The following is a 21,921-nucleotide window of genomic DNA, read 5'->3' on the forward strand; positions in this document are numbered from 1 at the left end:
AGAGAACTGGAAGGAAGGCAGACTTCAACTGGGCAGGTCAAGGATGGGGGACCCAAAATCCCAAAGTCAGCAATAGGCCAAGGCAGATTCTAGGTAGTCAGAGAGTGGAGCAGGGGGAGCCCTTCATTCATTTCTTCCACAAATAGTTGCCTAAAACTTACTACACTCAAGGGGCTCGCAGTGTCCTGAGAGAGCCATGAAGAGGGCATTCGAACCCATGCACACCTTGAACTTAGGTGATGACAGTTGACAGCAGAGGGGCATGGTGCATCTAGAGAGTATTTTCCTGGGGGTTGAGCCCTTGTTTGGAGGATGTTGGAAAGTTGCTCAGAGCCAGCACTGCTTAGGATGGGATTGGAAGAATGAGGATGAAGGGGGAGGTGGGGGGAAGGTTCCAGACAGAGAGAACAGTATGTGGAAGGCCCCCAGGCAAAGGAAGCATGATGGGTGTTTGAGAAACTGAAGGAAAATCAGAGTGACTTCAGTGTCATGAAAAACGGAGAGAAGTTATTGAAGACCATGGAGCCAGGTCAGGGAGGGCCTTCTGTGTCCCAGCCAGGGCGGGGAGCAGGGGTTGTATGTCATTCCAAGCAAAGGGGAAGCACCCGAGGCTTCTAATTAAGTGAATAACTGGACAGATAGATGTGAAATTTGCTCTCTGAACAAGCTGGAAAGACCACCTTGAATTTTCCTCCTCCTGTCCTTCCGACTCCTCGGTGGACTTAACCTCTGGATAAAGTATCAGGCAAATCCCACAGCTTTTCTCTTCGATGGCATATGAACATTTCCCTGGCTTAGAAAGTCTAAGTCAGTCTAATAATCACATGGCTCTCTTCTTGTCCAGTGTTTCAAAAGAGGTCAAATTCTTACCCAATTTAAATGTGTTCGCCAGCCCGTATTTGGGCCTGACCCAGACTGGGGCGCCTGGGGCAGAGTTGTATTGCTCATGCTTACTATTTTCCAGCTTCTATCTTCTTCCCTTTTGGTTTCTAACCCTTCCAGAGTTTGGGGGAGAGAAGGCAGGTGAAGTAAAGTGGGCAGAGAGCCCCGGAGTCCTTTGGAAGTGGCAAGTGTCCCCTTGGTGACAGCTGCCCCTGTCACCCCGAGACAGGGTCCCTTCACCCTTTGGGCAGTTCTCCAGGGAACCTTTCCTTTTCTTTCCTGTTTCTCCCCCGCCCCCCGTGACGCCAGTCCCTCCGGAGATCAGCATCATCTCGAATTTTCTGTGAACATTGAGACGTTTTTTCTTCTTTAGGGCTTTAACATGTCCCTACGTATCAGAACGCACTGTTGGGTTCTGTAGATGTGTTATTCTCCTGTGACTCGCGTTTTCTGTACAGCGACAATGTTTTCCAAATCATTTGGTGCTGACGCGTTTGCCAGTCACTCACACGAACACACTACACTGTCTTTAGCAACTCTCCTGTGTTTCCTTGTAATCGTGTTAAACTTTTGCTTTTCATGTTGAAGTGTTCAGTCTGTCTAGAGCGTATGTGTGTCTTGTGGAGTGAGAACTGATCTCTGTCTTTCTTTTTTTTACGTAAATAACCAACTGTCCTTACAAGTCTCTCATTTCCCCCTTGATGTGCCCTCCCTGCCCCCCTGCATCCGTCTCTCAGGGCTGCATGTGCGCATGGGTCTGTTTCTCCTCTCTTCTGTTTCGTTGGCATATCAGTCTTCCCTTTGTCACACTGACTAACCCTCTGTGAGCAGCACCCCCCCCCCCTTGGCCTTTGTCCTTGCATCTAAACGTTAGATTCAGCTTGTTGGGTTCCATTAAGGAGAAAAAAAAAAAAAAAACCCACAAAACACACTAATCTGTTAATAGAAATGACCTCTTGTAGCCAAATTCTGCCTGATATCTGCAGTTCAATCTTGGGTGGAAATTTCTGGTTGTTCTCCTGAAAGTGGGATAGTTCTACTTTGTTCTTTCAGAATTTTAGGCTCAAAACCGCCTCCTGACCCTCTGTTAACAGGCAGAGAGTTACTATTTTTTCCTTCTGTCGTCTTAACTTGTCTTTGCCTGTACGCCATGGATGAGTGGCTTTGCTTCCCGTCACCCAGTAACTTAAAGCTTTTCCTATGTAGGGAAAAGGCCAGGGAGGGAAGCAGGCAGGAAATCAGGATGTAAGAGCCAGCAGCCCCCACAGGGACCCCTCCCAGCACGGATCACCATTTTTGAGGTCTGTGTGCAAAAATGGTTAATGTCCAGCCTCCCAGGGCTTAAAGTTTTGCTTCCTATGAAAGAAGGTTCAGGAAAGTGGGTGGTGCTTCATGCCTGTTTTCTCCCATCCTCCAGGCTGCCTGGACCTCTGGTCTATTGGCTCTGCTCTGGTCTTTCCATAAGCCTCCAGGGAAGCCCATGGAAAGAACTTGTGAGTGTAGACTCCCCTTCGAAAGGTGCTCCAGCTTTTCCAAACTCACACAACAGCATACCCTTAGGCTTCACTTTTTTTTTTTTTTTTTTTTTTTTTTTTTTACAGTTTTAGCCATTTCTTGTTTGTGTGGGGGCCAGCACTGTGTTTCTCCCTCCCAAGCTCCTCCACACGGTTCCTATGTTAACTCCCCTTGGAATGGCTCATTCCCGGGTATCTCCTGTGAGTCGGTTATCTTCGTTGCTGACACTAGTTCCCGGATGGGCTTACGGAAAGCGATAACTTTCTGCTTTATCTGCTTTATTTTGTTTCTTTTTCTTGTTGGCTTCACCTTTCAGCCTCCGAAGTCTGATAACTGACTTCTCTATGGCAACCATAAATTGTTCGAATCTGCTAACTTTCTTTAATTATTGCAGCACTTGTTTTCTGTGTTATTTTGGATTTTCTGAGTAGTGGTACTTGTTTTTCTAAGACAATCACTGTATCACTTGCAAATAGTTTGTTTTGCTTCTTAACATTTCTTAGCATGGTATAACTTTTCCCTATTAAAGTGTCTAGGGTCTTGTTAACTAGAAAGGGACACAGTGGGTGACTTTGTCTGTTGGGGCTGCTGTCACAGAAGGCCACAGGTGGAGTGGCTTACAAATAACAGAAGTGTATGTCTTCTGGTTCTGGAGACCATGTCCACACTCAGGGGCCAGCAGGGTCAGATTCTGGTGAAGACCTCTTCTGGGTTGTTCCGGGTTGCAGACTGCTGACTTCTTACTGTGTCCTCACATGGTAGAGGGTTCTGGGTCTCTCTGGAGGCTCTTTGGTAAAGGGCACTAATCCCATTTGTGAGGGCTCAACCCTCATGACCGAAGTCACTTCCCAAAGGCCCCCCTTCCTAATACCATCACTTTGGGCATCAAGTTTTTGACATATGAATAAGGAGAGGACAGGCACTAAGGTTCAGACTATAGCAGCAGGCTTTTTTGTTGTTCCTGGTTTTTTTTTTTTTTTTTGAGAGAGAGAGAGAGAATAAGTAGGGAGAAGAGCAGAAGGAGAGGGAGAAGCAGACTCCCCACTGAGCTGGGAGCCCGATGTGGGGCTCCATCCCAGGACACTGGGATCATGACCTGAGCAAAAAGCAGATGTTTAACCACTGAGCCACCCAGGTGCCCCTGTTGTTCCTGACTTTTAAAAGAATATTTAAAGCGTTTCACCATTATGTATTATGCCTTTCATCTTTTTTCTTTTACCCTTTTTGCTTATAGAAAAAAAATATTTTTTTCAGTTTAAGAGGTGTTTTATTTTTGGTGTTAAATGGTTCCGCATCTACTGGGCTTATATATAGATTTTTCCCCTTTAACCCTTAATTTAATGATGTGAATTATAGTATGGATTTCACACATCTGATTCCAAGATTTACTAGCCTGGATGTCTTGGGATACACCTATATTAGTCACTGTGTATTATCTATGTTCATACATTTCTGGATTCAGTTTGCTAATATTTAGGATTTTTGCATCTGTGTTCACGAGCGGTTTTTGTCTGTAGTTTCTTTCTCATATGATTTCTCATATAAAAAATTTCACTTGATTTTTTATATAAGATCATACCAGGGTCGTAAATAAATTTTTCAATTTTATTTTCTGGAACACTTCGTTTAAGATCAGAATTTCCTGTTTCTCAAAAGTGTGATTTTTTTTTTTAATTGGTTGAAATTTTCTTCATGGTGAAAGACTAGGCTATTATGCTCAATTTTTGTAAATATTCCACATGTGTTTATGGAGACTATAGTCTGTTGTTCAGTTCAATGTAAGTATTTGTCAGATTAATTTTGCTAATTGTAATGTTCCATTTTTCTGATGCCTTACTGATTATTTTTTCTGCTCAATCTATTAATTATTGAGAGAGTTGTGTTAGAATTTCTGTATGTGTTAATAGATTTATCAATGTCTTTCTGTGGCTTTATCAATTTTTACTTATATGTTTTGAGGCTGTTGTTAGATACGTGTAAGTTTAGAATTTTGGGGGGTGGGGGTGCCTGGGAGGCTGACTGGGTTAAGTGACTACCTTCAGCTCAGGTCATGATCCTGGAGTCCCAGGATCGAGTCCCGTATCCAGGGAGGCTGCTTCTCCCTCTGACCTTCCCCAACTCATGCTCTCTCAATTCTCTCAAATAAATAAATAAATCTCTTTTAAAAAAAAATTAGGGGGTAGGGGCAGAGGAAAAAGGAGAGAGAGAATCTTAAGCAGGTTCCACGCTCAGCTTGCGGAGCTGGACCTGAGGCTTGATCTCACGACCTTGAGATCACAACCTGAGCTGAAATCAAGAGTCAGACACTTAAACAGCTGAGCAACCCAGGAGCCCCATAAGTTTAGAATTTTTAAGTCTTCCTGATGAGTTGAACATTTTGTTCATATTTGGTGACTATTTTCATCTCTATAATGATTTGTATTTATTTGTTTGTTTTTTTATCTGACTTCTGTATATTCTTTAAAGTCAAAGAAAAACCAGACAGGAAATCTAAAACCAGAGCTTTTGGTACTCCATTAGGCGTTCCTGTAAGGATAACCATTCATTCAGTAATCTTCTCAGGTCATGCTGTTGTCAGTCACTTTGGATAGGGGATTTTCACAAGGTTTGGGAGACTGTTGAAGAGAAAGATTGTTCTGGAAACTGGGGCATTCTTAGTTGGGCAAAAAGAGGGCTTGATGAAGGTGTTTCCACAGTTAGAATTGGTGACTTTGGACACAGAGGACACAAATGCTGAGCCATGAGTCATAATGGAAAAGGTTGAAGGAAAAGGAGACAGAAGGTTATCAAGAGGCGAATTCAGTCATTTCCCAGTTTTACTTAGGACATGTGTAGTGGCAACTGCAATTGGCAGTTATCCTGAATGCCTGTAGCATAGACTGACCATATCTATCTTCATGACTTTGGTCTGCCATTAGCCAGATGGGCAGTGATGACTGGGCATTTTGCACAGGGACTGAAGACCCATGTTGCTATAGAGGTAATGAAAGGAAAGCAACTGACTCATTCTTTTTAAAAATATATACACAGAGAAATATAAACAGTAAGTATATGAAGAAGGGGTATTATTAGAGCAACTGCATATAAATACTGAAGAGTTAAATAGGTAGCACTTAAGAGTAAGATTCAGAAGAACATTTACTTGTTTGTTTTTTTTTTAATAATACTTTTATATTGGGGCACCTGGGTGGCTCACTTGTTTGAGCATCTGACTCTTGATTTTGGTTCAGGTCATGATCTCAGGGTTGAGATTGAACCCTGAGTTGGGCTCTGCCCTCAATGGGGAGTCTGCTTGAGTTTCTCCCTCTTCCTCAGCCTCTGCCCCCTGCAGATACTCTCTCTTTCCCTATTTAAAATAAAAATTTGAAAAAATAGGGTGTCTGGGTGACTCAGTTGGTTAAGTGACTGCCTTTGGCTCAGGTCATGATCCCAGAGTCCTGGGATCGAGCCCCACATCAGGCTCCCAGCTCAGTGAGGAGTCTGCTTCTCCTTCTGACCTTCCCCCTCTCATGTTCTCTCTCTCTCAGATAAATAACTAAAATATTTTAAAGAAAAATTTAAAAAATAATGCTTTTATTTTGTATTCAGTGCTTCCATTGTAGTAAAATATACACAACATAAAATTTATTATTTTAACCATTTTTAAGTATATAGATCTGTAGCTTTAAGCATATTCACATTATTGTGCAACCGTAGTGATGATCCATCTCCAGAACGTTTTCGTCTTCCAGACGGAAGCACAGTAACCATTAAACAAGAACTCCCCATATTCCAGACCTCACAGTGCCTGGAAACCACCATTCTACTTTCTGTTTCTATGAATTTGACTAGACTAGAGACCTCATATAAATGGAATCATATAGTATCTGTTCTTTTGTGGCTGGCTTATTAGCATAATGTCCTCAAGTTTCATTCATGATCCGTTCCTTGTCGTACCTTATGAGGATTTCCTTCCTTTTTAAGGCTGAATCATATTCTATTCTTTGCCATATATACACACATCCATAAAGAAAAATGTACCCCATTTTACTGATCTATTCAACTATCAATGGAACTTGGGTTACTTCCATCTTTTGGCTTTTGTGAATAACACTGTTACAAACAGGGATGTACAAATACTTCTTGAGACCCTGCCTTCAGTTCTGTAATGTATATACCCAGAATTGGAATTGCTGGATCAGATGATAATTTAATGCTTAATATATTTTTTTAAGATTTTGTTTACTTGACAGAGGGGGAGACAGCGAGAGAGGGAACACAGGCAGTGGGAGTGGGAGAGGGAAAAGCAGACTCCCCATTGAACAGGGAGCCCGACATGGGGCTCGATCCCAGGACCCTGGGATCACGACCTGAGCTGAAGGCAGTTGCTTGATGACTGAGCCACCCAGACACCCCTAGTGTTTAATATTTTGAGGAAACTTCATACCATTTTCCACAGTAGCTGTACCATTTTACATTCCAAATAACAAGGCACAAGCATTCCTGTTTCTCCACATCCTGGCCAACACTTGTTACTTTCTGTTTAATTTTTTTGATAATAGCCATCCTGATGGATGTGAGGTGGTACTTCATTACAGTTTTGATTTCCATTTCCCTAATTACTAGTGATAGGGGGCATCTTTTCATCTGCTTATTGACCATTTCTATATCTTCACAGAGGAATATCTATCCAAGTTCTTTGCCCATTTTTTGATTGGATTGTTTGTTTTGTTGTTGTTGTTGTTGAATAACAGTGGGTTTTTAGGGCTTTTTTTTTTTTTTTTGCAAGGGTCTACAATTTGTATAATCGTATGAGCCTTCTTACAAGCTATACTTGCCTGTATATGATTTCTTTTCTTTTTCTTTTTACCTCACCTATGTATCTCTCATGAAAGACATATATGGATTTTATAATTTTTTTAGCCAGTCTAACAATCTTTGTCTTTTAATTGGAGAGTTTAGTCTAATTATGCTTATTATTTTTTACTAATATATTTGAATTCATTTCTTCCATCTTCTATTCTGCTTTGTATTTGTCCTACTTTTTCATGTTTCTTTTTTGCTCTCTCTTCTTGCTTGCCTTATTTTTTTTTTTATTTTTAATTCCAGTACAGTTAACATGCAGTGTTGTATTAGTTTCAGGTGTACAACAGAGTGACTCAACAATTCCATACGTTACTCACTGCTTCTCATGATAAGTGCCCTTCCTAATACCCACCACTTACTTCACTCTTGCCCCCACCCACCTCCCCTCTGGTAACCACCAGTTTGTTCTCTGTAGTTAACAGTCTTGTTTGCCATATTTTGAGATTCTTTTTCTCTCTCATTCGACTTTTTTTTTTCTTTTACTAGGTTGAGACTTTTGTATTCTGGTTGGATTTTTATGTTTTGTTTTTGTTTTGAGAATTTTTTTCATGTTATACAAGATTTTTACATGTGTGTTAAGTTAAAGTCTAGAATTAATTGATTTTAAAAAATTTATTTACTTATTTTAGAGAGAAGAGAGCACGTGGGGAGGGGAGGGAGAGAGGGAGAGAGAGAATCTCAAGTAAACTCCCTGCTGATCATGAAGCATGACACGGGGCTTGACCTCATGACCTTGAGATCATGACCCAAATTGAAATCAAGAGTCAGAAAAGCTTAACCAACTGAGCCACCAGGTGCCCCTAAAATTAATTGATATTTTTGTCCCTGCATATATAACCCCAAACCCTAGATGTCTGATCTGTCTCCACTCTTTATATTTTCTTAGGATGAGTCTCATTCTGATCCCTTTGCCCCTCAAACCTTAGAAGACATGTCAGCTTATAAAGTGGTCCCATTGAAGGTCCTCTTGGCTTATCATGGGGAGAAGCACTTTCTTCTTCTCCACCATGTAGAATGGCATGGAGATGAGAGGTGGAAGGCACAGCCTGCCAGCACTACCACACCATTATTACTGCTTTCTTTAAACTTATAAACTCTTTATCTTAGCTAGCTTTTTTTTTTTTTTTTAAAGAATACCACTGTAGTTGTGTTGTGGATTCATTTAGATCATTTAAAAGGCATTTTCAGTGGTTTAGGATACATTTTGATGATCTAGTCTAAGGTGTTGATAGTAGAAATGGAGAGGAATTGAGGGATTTGAGAGATACTTGGGAGGTAGACTAACAGGACAGAAAAATTGCCATTACTTTGTTTCATTGCCCGGATCTTGACCTAAAAAAATCATTGATGCTTGTCTTCTGCTTGCTGTATCCAGCTGCAGGTTGTCCTATCACAGTGATGGAATCTGGGGTTCTCACACTGTGCTTAAGGAGACAAGTACCTGAGGTAGACAGGCTATGGGTAAGGGATCAGACAGTGTGGCAAATGGTAGGCTTGGAATTCAAAAGAGAGTTTGAGGAATAAAACTCAGGAACTAAGGTTAGATGCTGGAAAAGAAGGGATTCATAGCATTAGCAAGGAATCCAGATCATGGGGTCAAAAGAATTATATAATCTCAACAACAGTACCACTTACAATGAGATATTGAATCAAACTGATTCAATACTGATACTGAATCAAACTCCTTCCCACAGTAGGAATTGGCTAAATACCCACCCAAGTTTAAAAAAAAAAAAAAGTATCTGCTTGGTAACTGGAGAATTATAGTCGCTTCATAAGTGATCAAGTATTAAGAAGGAACTTATTTCATTTTATAACAGAGTCAGCAAACTCTTAAAAGTGATAACAATGTCACTATTTGTACTAAATTGCTTAAAAGGAAAGCATCAACATTTACACATTTTTAGTGAGGCTATTTAATAATTCAGTTAATATGTACCAAGTGCCTAGTATGTGTCGAGTCTTATGCTGGCACTGGGAAGATTGTAATAATTAAAATAGACAAGGTCCTTGCTCAAATGGAGAAGACATTCTAATGACCAGGGGCAGATGACAAATAGGTAACAAAAAACATTTTTAGATCTCATACATGCTAAGAAGAAAGTAAATGTGGTGACCAAAGGGATTGAGAAGGATCAGCAAAGAGCTGAGAACAGAGAGCAAAGAACTAAGGGAAAAGCTTTCCAGGTGAAAGGAATTGCAAGTGTAAATGCATAGAGCAAGAAAAAATCCATTGTGTTTAATAAACAGGATGGTGCATAGTGAGATGGGGTGGTGGAAAGGCCACCGACAGTAGGCCACTGGGTGGGAAGGGGGCGGGGCGCAGGATGGCATCAGCCTTCGAGCTTAGCACGTGTAGGTAGTTAAGTTTGATGGTAGTTGTCTATCTGTCCTTTTGCAATATTTTCCCCAGATATTCCTCTCTGCCTCAAGAACTCACTGACTCCTCTAATTTTAAGCCTATCCTTCCAAATCTCCTTCCCTCCTCCTTTAAAATTGGATTTCTTACCTCTCCTGGAATGGTAGAGTGCAATTACCAAGAGCAATCCTAAATACTCGAATACAAGAGACTCCAATAGCGAAGGGGGGAGACAGCTTCGGTAGTTAAGGTAGCTACCTGGCCATTGGTCATTGACTTCAGAGGCAAAGAGGTTAAGGTTTGTGTGTGTGTGTGTGTGTGTGTGTGTGTGTGTGTGTGTGTGTTTAGTACACTTTACTCTTGGGATAAGTTTTAGGTCCAGAGCAAAACTGAGCAGAAAGTACAGTTCTCATAGACTCACCCTCCACACCCACACAGCCCCCTTTGCCACTATCAGTGCCCTGCATTATGGTGGTACACTTGTTACTATCCATGAAACTACACTGACATACCATTGTCTGAATGGATACAATTATTTATCTATTCGCTTACTGAAGGACAGCTTAGTTACTTCCAAGTTTTTGGCAATTATGAATAAAGGCTCTTATAAACATCCTTCTTTAGATTTTTTTAAAGATTATTTATTTATTTATTTGACAGAGAGATCACAAGGAGGCAGAGAGGCAGGCAGAGGGGGAAGCAGACTCCCTGCTGAGCAGAGAGCCCAATGTAGGGCTTGATCCCAGGACCCTGAGATCACGACCTGAGCCTAAGGCAGAGGCTTAACCCACTGAGCCACCCGGGTGCCCCCTTCTTTAGATTTTTGTGTGAGCTTGTTTTCAACTCATTTGGATCAATACCAAGAAATGTGATTGCTGGGTCCCAGAACATTTTTAGCTTTATAAGAAACTGCCAAACTATCTTGCAAAGTGGCTGTACCGTTTGGCATTCCCACCGGCAATGAATGAGCGTTCCTGTTGCTCCACATCCTTGCATACATTTGATGTTATCAGCATTTTGTATTTTTGCCATTCTATTTTTATTTACTTTTTTACATTTTAAGTAGACTCCACACCTAATGTGGGGCTGGAAGTCACAACCCTGTGATTAAGAGTCAGTGCTCTACTGACTGAGCCAGTTAGGTACCCCAAGTTTTGCTATTCTGTGGGTGTGTAGTGGCATCTTGTGATTGTTTTAATTTGCATTTCCTGATGACCTATGACACAAAGCATCTTTTCATGTGCTTATCTGCCATCTGCATACCTTTTGTAGTGAAGTGTCTGTTCAGATCTTTTGCCAGTTTTTAATTGGGTTGTTTGTTTTCTTACTACTGAGTTTTAAGAGTGTTTTGTATTGTAGGGGATCACAATATGCCACCCCAAAATATTCCAGCTTGGCTTACAGATTATTTTCAGCTGAAGGCAGTTGAAAAGAAGCAGACACAAGGGAAAAAAGCCTTTGACTTGAAACCGAAGTAACCCCTTCATAAAACACGTGTAAGGACCCTGTGATTCGCAGGGATGGGATTTCTAGATATCACACAACTGATACATGACAGAGCTATTACTTCTCCTCTGGTCTTCTAACCAAGAACATAGATATTTATCATTTGCCCGAATTCTCATCTGAGAAAAAACTTGAAGGAAAAACAACAGTGAAGCAATTAAGCATGTGGGTGCGCGCGGGCGCGCGCACATACACACACACACACACATACACATTCTCTCAAATGAATGAATGAATGAATGAATGAATAAATAAATAAATTCTTTTTTAAAAAAATGAAGAAAGAAAAAGAGGCATGCTTGGGTGGCTCAGTCAATTAAGTGTCCCAGGACTCTTGGTTTCAGGTCAGGTCACAATCTCAGGGTCCTGATATGGAGCCACGCCTCTGGTTCTGCCCTCACTGGGGAGTCTGCTTGAGATTCTCTCCCACCCTTTCTCTCTGCCCCTCCCCCTGTTCATGCTCAAGCTCTCTCTCTCTCTAAAGTAAACAAATCTTTAAAAAAAATAGAAAGAAAGAAAGAAAGAAAAATAAGAGAAAGAAAAAAAAATCTCTGCCCTCCCAAGAAAGGCAAGATGATCCCTAATCTCCAGAGAGTATCAGTTCACAAACCCGAGCAGCATCTACATAACAAATCTTATTAAGCAAGACTTCTCTTTCATTAGTTTCCTTGTACATTAACTTTTCTACAGTCTGGCACTCTAAACCTCTTTTCCTTTGTCTTGTCACTTCTCTACAAACTTACTGTTCTTTGTTAAAAATGCTTTGTAAACCCCAGGTTCTAACCATCCCCTTGAGTTCCTCCTCACTGACATTTCTCTCCTGTGGACACATGACACACAAGTTAATAAACTCTATTTGTTTTCCTCTTGTAATCTGTCTCTTGTCAGTTTAATTTTCAGGGCCCCAGGTGCAGAATCTAGGGAAGTAGAGAAAAAAAAAAAAGGCTTTTTTTCCTGCTTTACAGTTTATTTTGGGTAACAGTCCTTTATCAAATGTGTTTTTTTGCAAATATCCATGCCCCCATGCCCCAATATGTGGTTTGTCTTCTAATTTTATTGGCAGTGTTTTTCACAGAGCAGAAGTTTTTAACTTCAATAAGGTATGGCTTATCAAGTTTTTTCTTTCATGGATCATGCCTTCTGTGTCATATCTAAAAAGTTATCCACATGACCAAGGTCATGTAGGTTTTCTCCTATGTTAATCTTGTATGAGCTTTATAGTTTTGCATTTTATATTTAAGTCTGTGATCCACTTTGAGCTAATTTTTGTGAAGGGTGTAAGGTCTGTGTCTATTTATTACTCTTTTTTTACATTTTTAAAAAATGGATTTTTTTTCCTTATACTTACTCACTGTACAAATTTCTTAGAAGTCAGATAAACACGGGTGTACCTGGGTGGCTCAGTGGGTTAAGCGACTGACTCTTGATTTGGCTCAGGTCATGATCTCAGGGTCCTGGGATCCAGGCCCATACTGGGCACCATACTCAGCACAGAGTCTGCTTGTCCTTTGCCCTTTGCCTGCTGCTCTGCCTATCTGTTCTCTCTGTCAAATAAATAAATAAATAAATAACCTTTTTAAAATAAAGGTAAACATGAGGATAAACATTAAGAAGCGACAACTGGTAACATTTGATAAATTACCAATTAATCTCTTAAATATGCATTTTTTATTTTCTAATTAATATTTTTCACCTTCCTTCTTTCATTTAGACATTATAACATGACTGCTTTACTTATGTAATTAAAAACACTTTCTAAATGCAATTTTAATAGTTGCATTTGTTCTAAGTGGATCATGTATTATCATTTACTTAATTTTCCTATCATTGTTGTTTCTTATTTCTAATTTTTATCGTAATTCCTTGGTGAACATCTCTGTGTGGAAAGCTTTTTTTTCTACACTTCAAGTTATTGTCTTAAGATAGAACCCTGTCAGTAGACTTATGGATTCAGAGGGGGAAAAAATATAATGCTAGAGCTCTTAATGCATGCAGTCAATTTGATTTCTGGGAAGCTTGTATCAGTTTATAGTCCATTAGTGGTGGATGAGTGCCTATCTCCACTCAATCCTTGATGCTCCTGAACCCTGTCATTTAAAAATATCTGCTAATTAGATGGGTGAGAAATTGTATCCAGTTGCTATAGCTGGCTAGTGAGGTTGAACAAATGTTAACCAAGTATTCATTTGTTAGCTGTTTGTAGTATATTTATAAATCATGTGTTCACAAACTTGTTCATTTGAACCACTGTTTTATCCAGATGGCTTGATGTTTGTTGGTTTGGTTTTTAGGAAAACTGGAACAGCTTACATAAGAAAGATATTACATCATAACACTTCTGAAGGATTTTTGTCCTCTGTTATTGCGGAAGTGATAGACCCTTTTGGAATAGAAGAAGTGAATGAAAGCACTTGTTTGTCTAGTTCCCTTACCATTAGTCGAGTTGGAATTGTCTCCTATAAACTTACTCTTCAATCACAAAGTAAGTGTAATAATGTGGTACATCTTTGATGGCTAGAATGAAGAATTATCTTTTGGGAAGATTGTTCATGCTCATTTATAGATGAACAGTAGATTTCAAAATTTAGTCCATTTTGCAAGCTACTGAAATCTACATACACTTGGGTCCTTGGAGGAATGTTTAATTCTAATATACTAAAATCTAGCTAAAACTTCATTAATATTTCATATATAGTAGTGCCTTTCATTTATTTTTATAATGTTATTTTGTCTTAAACAGTATTCAAGAGAAGCAAAAGAAAATAGGAAGTCCAAAAAAAAAAAAAGAAAGAAAGAAAAAGATATTAGAAGTCCATGTAGATTTTGCCCTACATATTAAAATAATTATGTAGGATATTTCTATTTAAAGAATTATATACAATAGATATAAATCCAAAGTTAGTACCATTTATTGTAAGGATTTGGCTTTTATTGTGAGTAAATGGGAAGCCATTGGAAGCATTCAAGCAGAAAGTAACATGATTGGACTTTGGTTTTAACAAGATCACTTTGGTTCCTGTATTGGGAATGGGCTGGGCAGGTGATAGAAGTCAAGAAGAAAAGCAGAGAAATCAATTTTGTGATTGCAGTAATCAGGTAAGAGATTATATTAAATTTAAGATACCTGTCATTCATCCAAGTGGAGAAATGAGGTTCATATTTAGGAAGACAAACCTGGAGTTCAGGGAAGGTATCTTGACTGGAGAGAGAAATTTGAGTAGTCAGTATATGTATGATAGTTGATGCTATGAAACCAGATGACACCACCTGGAAATATGTAGTATAAATATGTAGTATAAATATGGAAAGGAAAAGCTCTGAGTTGCAATCCTTGGCATTGCAACAATTAATGGTTAGGAAGATAGTGGAAGAGTTAGGACAGGAGAGTGGGTGGTCTGTTCAGAGAAGAATTAAGAGAAAGTGTGAAGAAGATCTTTCAAGAAGGAGGGAACCAGTAGGTCAGGTCAGATGAAGAAGGAAGCCAGCCAGCAGATCTGTGGGCAAGTCATTGGTAACCTTGACAGAAGCTTTTGTTGGGTGGAACAGTGTAGACAAAAAGTGTGATTGGATTAGTTTCTAAACAGTAGGAACTGAATTCCTCTAAACAGAGAGGAATTGAAGACAGTGAATGAAGGCAACTATCTTGACGGGAATTTTGTTAAAAGGGGAGGAAAGAGATTATGTGAATTGGAGGGAAGATGGGAAAGGATTTTTGTTGGTTTGTATAAAGTGGGAGAGATTATGAGATGACTGAATGGCTCCGTTGGTTAAGCATCCAACTCTTGGTTTCTACCTAGGTCATGAACTCAGGGTCCTGGGACAGAGCCCCATTATCCACCTCCATACTTAGCAGGGAGTCTTCTTGGGATTCTCTCTCTTCCTCCCACTCGGTCTCTCCCCTCAATCTTTCTCCCTCTCTCTCTTTGTCTCTTTCTCCAGTAAATAAAAAAAAATAATAATAAAGTGGGAGAGGAGGGGAGGAGCAAGATGGCAGAGGAGTAGGAGACCTAAATTTTGTCTGGTCCCAGGAATTCAGCTAGATAGTTATCAAACCATTCTGAACACCTACCAACTCAATTGGAGAGCAAAGAAAAGAATAGCAGCTATTCTATGAACAGAAAAGCAACAACTTTCTGGAAGGTAGGAATGTGGAGAAGTGAATCTGAGGGGATATATAGGAAGATGGACCACAGAGGCAGGGATCCTCTGTCAGCCAGCTCCTGGCAAGTGAGAGAGGAGCAGAGCACAAAATCAGAACTTCAAGAAGTCTGCTCCACTGAGGGACATCGTTCCAGTGACTAAGCAGGGCAGGTGGACCCCTTGTTGGGACAGTGTGATCTCGGGACTCTTGGGGTCATAGACCACGGGTGCCTGAGTGTGGCAGAGCTCCCAGGTATCAGAGCAGGGAAGCCAGCTGTAGAGACAGAGCTGAGGAGGGGGCTCTCAGCTCAGGGTTGTCATAAACCAGGATCTGCAGCACAGTCAGACCACTACTCTTCAAGCAGGGACCCCACAAATGGCAGATCTGGAGAGATTCCCCCCTCCTTCTGCCCCCAGGAGGAGCAGTGCAGGAATCTGCTGGGTTTGGAGACTCCAAATGGGGCCACACGCCAGAGGTAGAAATGCTCGTCATGGGCTGGGTGAGCACAGAGTGCAGCCAGAGACCAGAGAGACAGGAGTGATTGACTACTTTTCTCTGAGGGTGCACTGAGGAGTGGGGCCCAAGCTCTTGGCTCCTATAGGGCTGGAGATTGGGAGGTCACCATTTTCATTCTTGTCCCCCAGAACTATATGGAAAGCATTCAGGGAACAAAAGCTACTGAGAGCAAATCTAACCAGATTGCTTAGCCTGGTCCCCTGGCAAGGGTGGTGCAATTCCACCTCGGGCAAAGACATTTGAGAATCACTGCAGTGGGCCCATCCCCCAGAAGATCAGCAAGAACATCCAACCAAGACCAAGTTTACCGATCAATGAGAACTACAAAACTTCAGAGCTAGGGGAATAGAGAACATAGATTTCATGGCCTTTCCCCCATTATTCTTTAATCTTTCAGAGCTAATTTTTTAAAAATTTCTTTATTTTTTCTTTTTCTCTCTTTTTTTTGAATTTTTCTTCTTTCTTTTTTCAACCAACATCTTACCAATTTGTTTTTTAAAGTCTTTTTAAATTATCGCTTTTGCCATCATCTTCTATCCCTTCATTGCATTTAACCTTATTTTTTTGTATGTGTGTGTGTGTGTGTGTATGCATATATATATATACAATTATATAAATATATACATATATGTTTTTCTTTCTTTAAAATTTTGGGATACAATTTCTTCTAACACCAAAATACACCCAAAATCTAAGGTGTGGCTCTGTTCTATTCACCAGCCTGATCATATTCTTCTTTTCCTTCTTTCTTTCCTTTTTTTTTCTCTCTCTCTTTTCCCCCCAATTTCAGGTCTCTTCTGATTTGTTTAGTGTATATTTTTCTGGTATCATTGTTACCCTTTTAGCATTTTGTTCTCTCATTCATTTATTTGTCTCTGGACAAAATGACAAAACGGAAGAACTCACCTCAAAAAAAAAAAAAAAAACAAAAAAAACACAAGAGGCAGTACTGACTGCCAAGGACCTAATCAATACAGACATTAGTAAGATGTCAGAATTAGAGTTCAGAATGACAGTTATAAAGTTACTAGCTAGGTTTGAAAAAAGCATAGAAGATGCTAGAGAATCCCTTTCTGGAGAAATAAAAGAACTAAAATATAACCAAGTCGAAATCAAAAGGGCTATTAATGGGGTGCAATAAAAAAAGTGGAGGCTCTAACTGCTAGGATAAATTAGGCAGAGAGAGAATCAGTAATAAAGAAGATCAGATGACGGAGAATAAAGAGTCTGAGAAAAAGAGAGATAAGCAACTACTGGATCATGAGGGGAGAATTCAAGAGATAAGTGATATCATAAGATGAAACAATATTAGAATAATTGGGATCCCAGAAGAAGAAGAGAGGTGCAGAAGGTATACTGGAGCAAATTATAGCTAAGAACTTCCCTAATTTGGAGAGGGAATCAGGCATCAAAATCCAGGAATCCTCAAAATCAATAATGATATGTCAACACCCCATCATCTAATAGTAAAACTTACAAGTCTCAAAGACAAAGAGAAAATCCCAAAAGCAGCTCAGGACAAGAGGTCTGTAACCTACAAAGGTAGAAATATTAGATTGGCAACAGACTTATCCACAGAGACCTGGCAGGCCAGAAGGGACTGGCCTTATATATTCAGAACACTAAATGAGAAAAATATGCAGCCAAGAATATTATATCCAGCTAGGCTGTAATTGAAAATAGGTGGAAAAATAAAAAGCTCCCAGGACAAACAAAAACTAAAATAATTTGCAAAGACCAAACCAGCTCTACAGGAAATACTGAAACGGGTCCTCTAAGCAAAGAGAGAGCCTAAAAGTAACAGATGAGAAAGGAGCAGAGACAATATACAGTAAGTCACCTTACATGCAATACAATGGCACTAAATTCATATCTTTCGATAGTTACCCTGAGTGTAAATGGGCTAAATGCACCAATCAAAAGACACAGGGTGCCAGAATGGATAAAAAAACAAGACCCATCAATATGCTGTCTACAGGAGACTCATTTTAGACCCAAAGACACCAACAGATTCAAAGTGAAGGGCTGGAAAACCACTTATGCTAATGGCCATCAAAAGAAAGCTGGGGTGGCAATCCTTATATCACTCAAATTAGATTTTAAACCAAAGACTATAATAAGAGATGAGGAAGGACATTTTATTATACTTAAAGGATCTATCCAACAGGAAGATCTAACAATTTTAAATATATATTCCCGGGAGACAAGATGGCGGGGAAGTAGGAGGAGGCGCCTTTTCAACCTGTACCCTAAAGTGAGCTGATTACCTACCAAAGAATTCCGATCACCCATGAAAATAGCCTGAGACCATAATTATACACTTCTGGATCTCTACAGGGGCAGAAGACGCCAGTGGGCATCTAGGGTAACTGAGACAGAAGATAAAATTAGTGATCTGGAGGACAAATAGAGAGAAAGGATCAGAGGAAGCCTGGAACAAACAGCTTAGAAGCCACGAAAATAGAATCAGGGAAATAAATGATGCCATGAAACGTTCCAACGTCAGAATTCTTGGAATCCCTGAAGGGGAGGAGAAAGAAAGAAGTCTAGGAGACATAGTGGAACAAGTTCTTCATGAAAATTTTCCCAATCTCACGAATGGAACCAGCATTCGTGTATTAGAGGCTGAACGGTCTCCACCCAAGATTATAGATTCCAGAAAAACATCAAGGCACCTGATAGTCAAATTGAGGAATCATAATTGTAGATATAATCTCTTGAAAGCCGCTAGGACAAAGAGACTCCTTACTTAAAGAGAAAAGCCCATCAGAATAACGTCAGACCTGTCCACAGAGACCTGGCAAGCCAGAAAGGGCTGGCAAGATATATTCAGGGCACTAAATGAGAAGAACATGCAGCCAAGAATACTTTATCCAGCAAGACTGACATTCAAAATGGATGGAGAGATAAAGAGTTTCCAAGACCGGCAAGGCTTAAAAGACTATGCAACCACCAAGCCAACACTGCAGGAAATATTAAGGGGGGTACTATAAAACAGGAAAAATCTTAAGAATAGCATTGAACAGAAATATAGAGACAATCTACAGGAAGAAAGACTTCAAAGGTAACACGATGTCAATAAAAACATATCTATCAAGGGACGCCTGGGTGGCTCAGTTGGTTAAGCCACTGCCTTCGGCTCAGGTCATGATCCCGGCGTCCTGGGATCGAGTCCCACATCGGGCTCCTTGTTCTGTGGGGAGCCTGCTTCTCTCTCTGCCTCTGCCTGCCACTCTGTCTGCCTGTGCTCGCTCTCTCTCTCTCTCTCTCTGACAAATAAATAAATAAAATCTTAAAAAAAAATATATCTATCAATAATCACTCTCAATGTGAATGGCCTAAATGCACCCATAAAATGACACAGGGTTGCAGATTGGATAAAACGACAGGACCCATCCATATGTTGTCTACAAGAGACCCATTTTGAGCCTAAAGATACACCTAGACTGAAAGTGAAGTGATGAAGAAGCATCTTTCATGCCAATGGGCCTCAAAAGAAGGCCGGGGTAGCAATTCTCATATCAGACAGATTTTAAACTAAAGATTGTAGTCAGAGATACAGAAGGACACTACATAATTCTTTTTTTTTTTTTTTTTTTTTTTTTTTTTTTTTTAAAGATTTTATTTATTTATTTGACAGAGAGAGCTCACAAGTAGACAGAGAGGCAGGCAGAGAGAGATAGGAGGAAAGCAGGCTCCCTGCTGAGCAGAGAGCCTGATGTGGGGCTCGATCCCAGGACCCTGGGATCATGACCTGAGCCGAAAGCAGAGGCTTAACCCACTGAGCCACCCAGGTGCCCCGACACTACATAATTCTTAAAGGGACTATCCACCAAAATGATCTAACAATTGTAAATATCTATGCCCCCAATATGGGAGCAGCCAATTACATAAGAAAACTGTTAATCAAGATAAAGAGTCATATTGATATGAATACATTAATAGTAGGAGATCTTAACACACCTCTCTCAGAAATAGATCATTGAAGCAGAAAATCAATAAAGAAACAAGAGCATTGAATGACACACTGGACCAGATGGACCTCATAGATATATACAGAACATTCCACCCTAAAACAACAGAATACTCATTTTTCTCAAGTGCACATGGAACCTTCTCCAGAATAGACCACATACTGGGTCACAAATCAGGACTCAACCGATACCAAAAGACTGAGATTATTCCCTGCATATTCTCAGATCACAATGCTTTGAAACTGGAGCTCAATCACAAGGAAAAGTTCTGAAAGAATGCAAACACCTGGAAGCTAAAGGCCACCTTGTTTAAGAATGCTTGGATCAACCAGGAGATCAAAGAACTGAAACAATTCATGGAAACCAATGAGAATGAAGACACTTTGGTCCAAAACCTATGGGATACAGCAAAAGCGGTCCTAAGGGGGAAATACATAGCCATCCAAGCCTCCCTCAAAAAATTGAAAAATCAAGAATACACCAGCTGTCTTAAAGAACTGGAGAATCAACAACAAATGAAACCAACTCCACACATAAGAGGGGAAATCATCAAGATTAGAGCAGAGATCAATGAGGTAGAAACCAGAGATACAGTAGAACGTCTCAATGAAACTAGAAGCTGGTTTTTTGAAAGAATCAATAAGATCAATAAACCATTGGCCACACTAATCCAAAAGAAAAGAGAGAAAGCCCAAATTAATAAAATTATGAATGAAAAGGGAGAGAACACAACTAACACCAAGGAAGTAGAAACAATCACCAGAAGTTATTATCAACAGTTATATGCCAATAAGCTAAGCATCCTAGATGAAATGGATGCATTCCTGGAAAACTATAAACTCCCAAAATTGAACCAGGAAGAAATTGACAACCTGAATAGACTGATATCTAGTAATGAGATTGAAGCAGTGATCAAACCTCCCAAAAAACAAGAGCCCAGGACCTGATGGATGCCCTGGGGAATTCTACCAAACTTTCGAAGAAGAAATAACACCTATTCGCCTGAAGCTGTTTCAAAAAATTGAAGCAGAAGGAAAACTTCCAGACTCTTTCTATGAAGCCAGCATTACCCTGATCCCCAAACCAGACAAAGACCCTACCAGAAAGGATAATTTCAGACCAATATCACTAATGAATATGGATGCTAGATTCTAAACAAGATCCTAGCAAACAGGATCCAACAGCACATTAAAAAGATTATCCACCATGACCAGGTGGGATTCATCCCTGGGCTACAAGGATGGTTCAACATTCACAAATCAATCAATGTGATAGAACAAATCAATAAGAGAAGAGAGAAGAACCACATGGTCCTCTCAATTGATGCAGAAAAAGCATTTGACAAAATCCAGCATCCATTCCTGATTAAAATGCTTCAAAGTATAGGGATAGAGGGAACATTCCTGAACTTCATAAAATCTATCTATGAAAGACCCACAGCAAATATCATCCTCAGTGGGAAAAAGCTTGCAGCCTTCCCGTTGAGATCAGGAACACGACAAGGATGCCCACTCTCAACACTCTTGTTCAACATAGTATTAGAAGTCCTAGCAACAGCAATCAGACAACAAAGAGAAATAAAAGGTATCCAAATTGGCAATGAAGAAGTCAAACTCTCTCTCTTCGCAGATGACATGATTCTTTATATGGAAAACCCAAAAGACTCCACTCCCAAACTACTAGAACTCATACAGCAATTCAGTAATGTGGCAGGATACAAAGTCAACGTACAGAAATCAGTGGCTTTCTTATACACTAACAATGAAAATACAGAAAGGGAAATTAGAGAATTGATTCCATTTACTATAGCACCAAGAACCATAAGATACCTGGGAATAAACCTAACCAAAGAGGTAAAAGAACTGTACTCGAGGAACTACAGAACACTCATGAAAGAAATTGAAGAAGACACAAAAAGATGGAAGACCATTCCATGCTCTTGGATCAGAAGAATAAACATTATTAAAATATCTATACTGCCTAGAGCAATCTATACTTTTAATGCCATTCTGATCAAAATTCCATTGGTATTTTTCAAAGAGCTGGAGCAAATAATCCTAAAATTTGTATGGAATCAGAAGAGACCCCAAATCGCTAAGAAAATGTTGAAAAACAAAAATAAAACTGGGGGCATCACGTTACCTGATTTCAAGCTTTACTACAAAGCCGTGATCACCAAGACA

At 39.9% G+C, this 21,921-nt stretch overlaps 1 protein-coding gene across 1 annotated transcript in view; it reads left to right on the forward strand.

The window, feature by feature from the left end:
• The window catches only part of LOC111148698 (cation channel sperm associated auxiliary subunit beta), a 120,758-nt gene that overhangs the window by 64,905 nt on the left and 33,932 nt on the right, over positions 1–21,921 (forward strand). Inside the window, 1 exon segment of the mRNA XM_022505492.1 lies at positions 13,399–13,589. Within this exon segment, the coding sequence (XP_022361200.1) occupies positions 13,399–13,589 (191 nt within the window).

Source organism: Enhydra lutris, unplaced genomic scaffold (assembly GCF_002288905.1).
Source record: "Enhydra lutris kenyoni isolate GAN:26980312 unplaced genomic scaffold, ASM228890v2 scaffoldscaffold20, whole genome shotgun sequence".
NCBI lineage: Eukaryota > Metazoa > Chordata > Mammalia > Carnivora > Mustelidae > Enhydra > Enhydra lutris.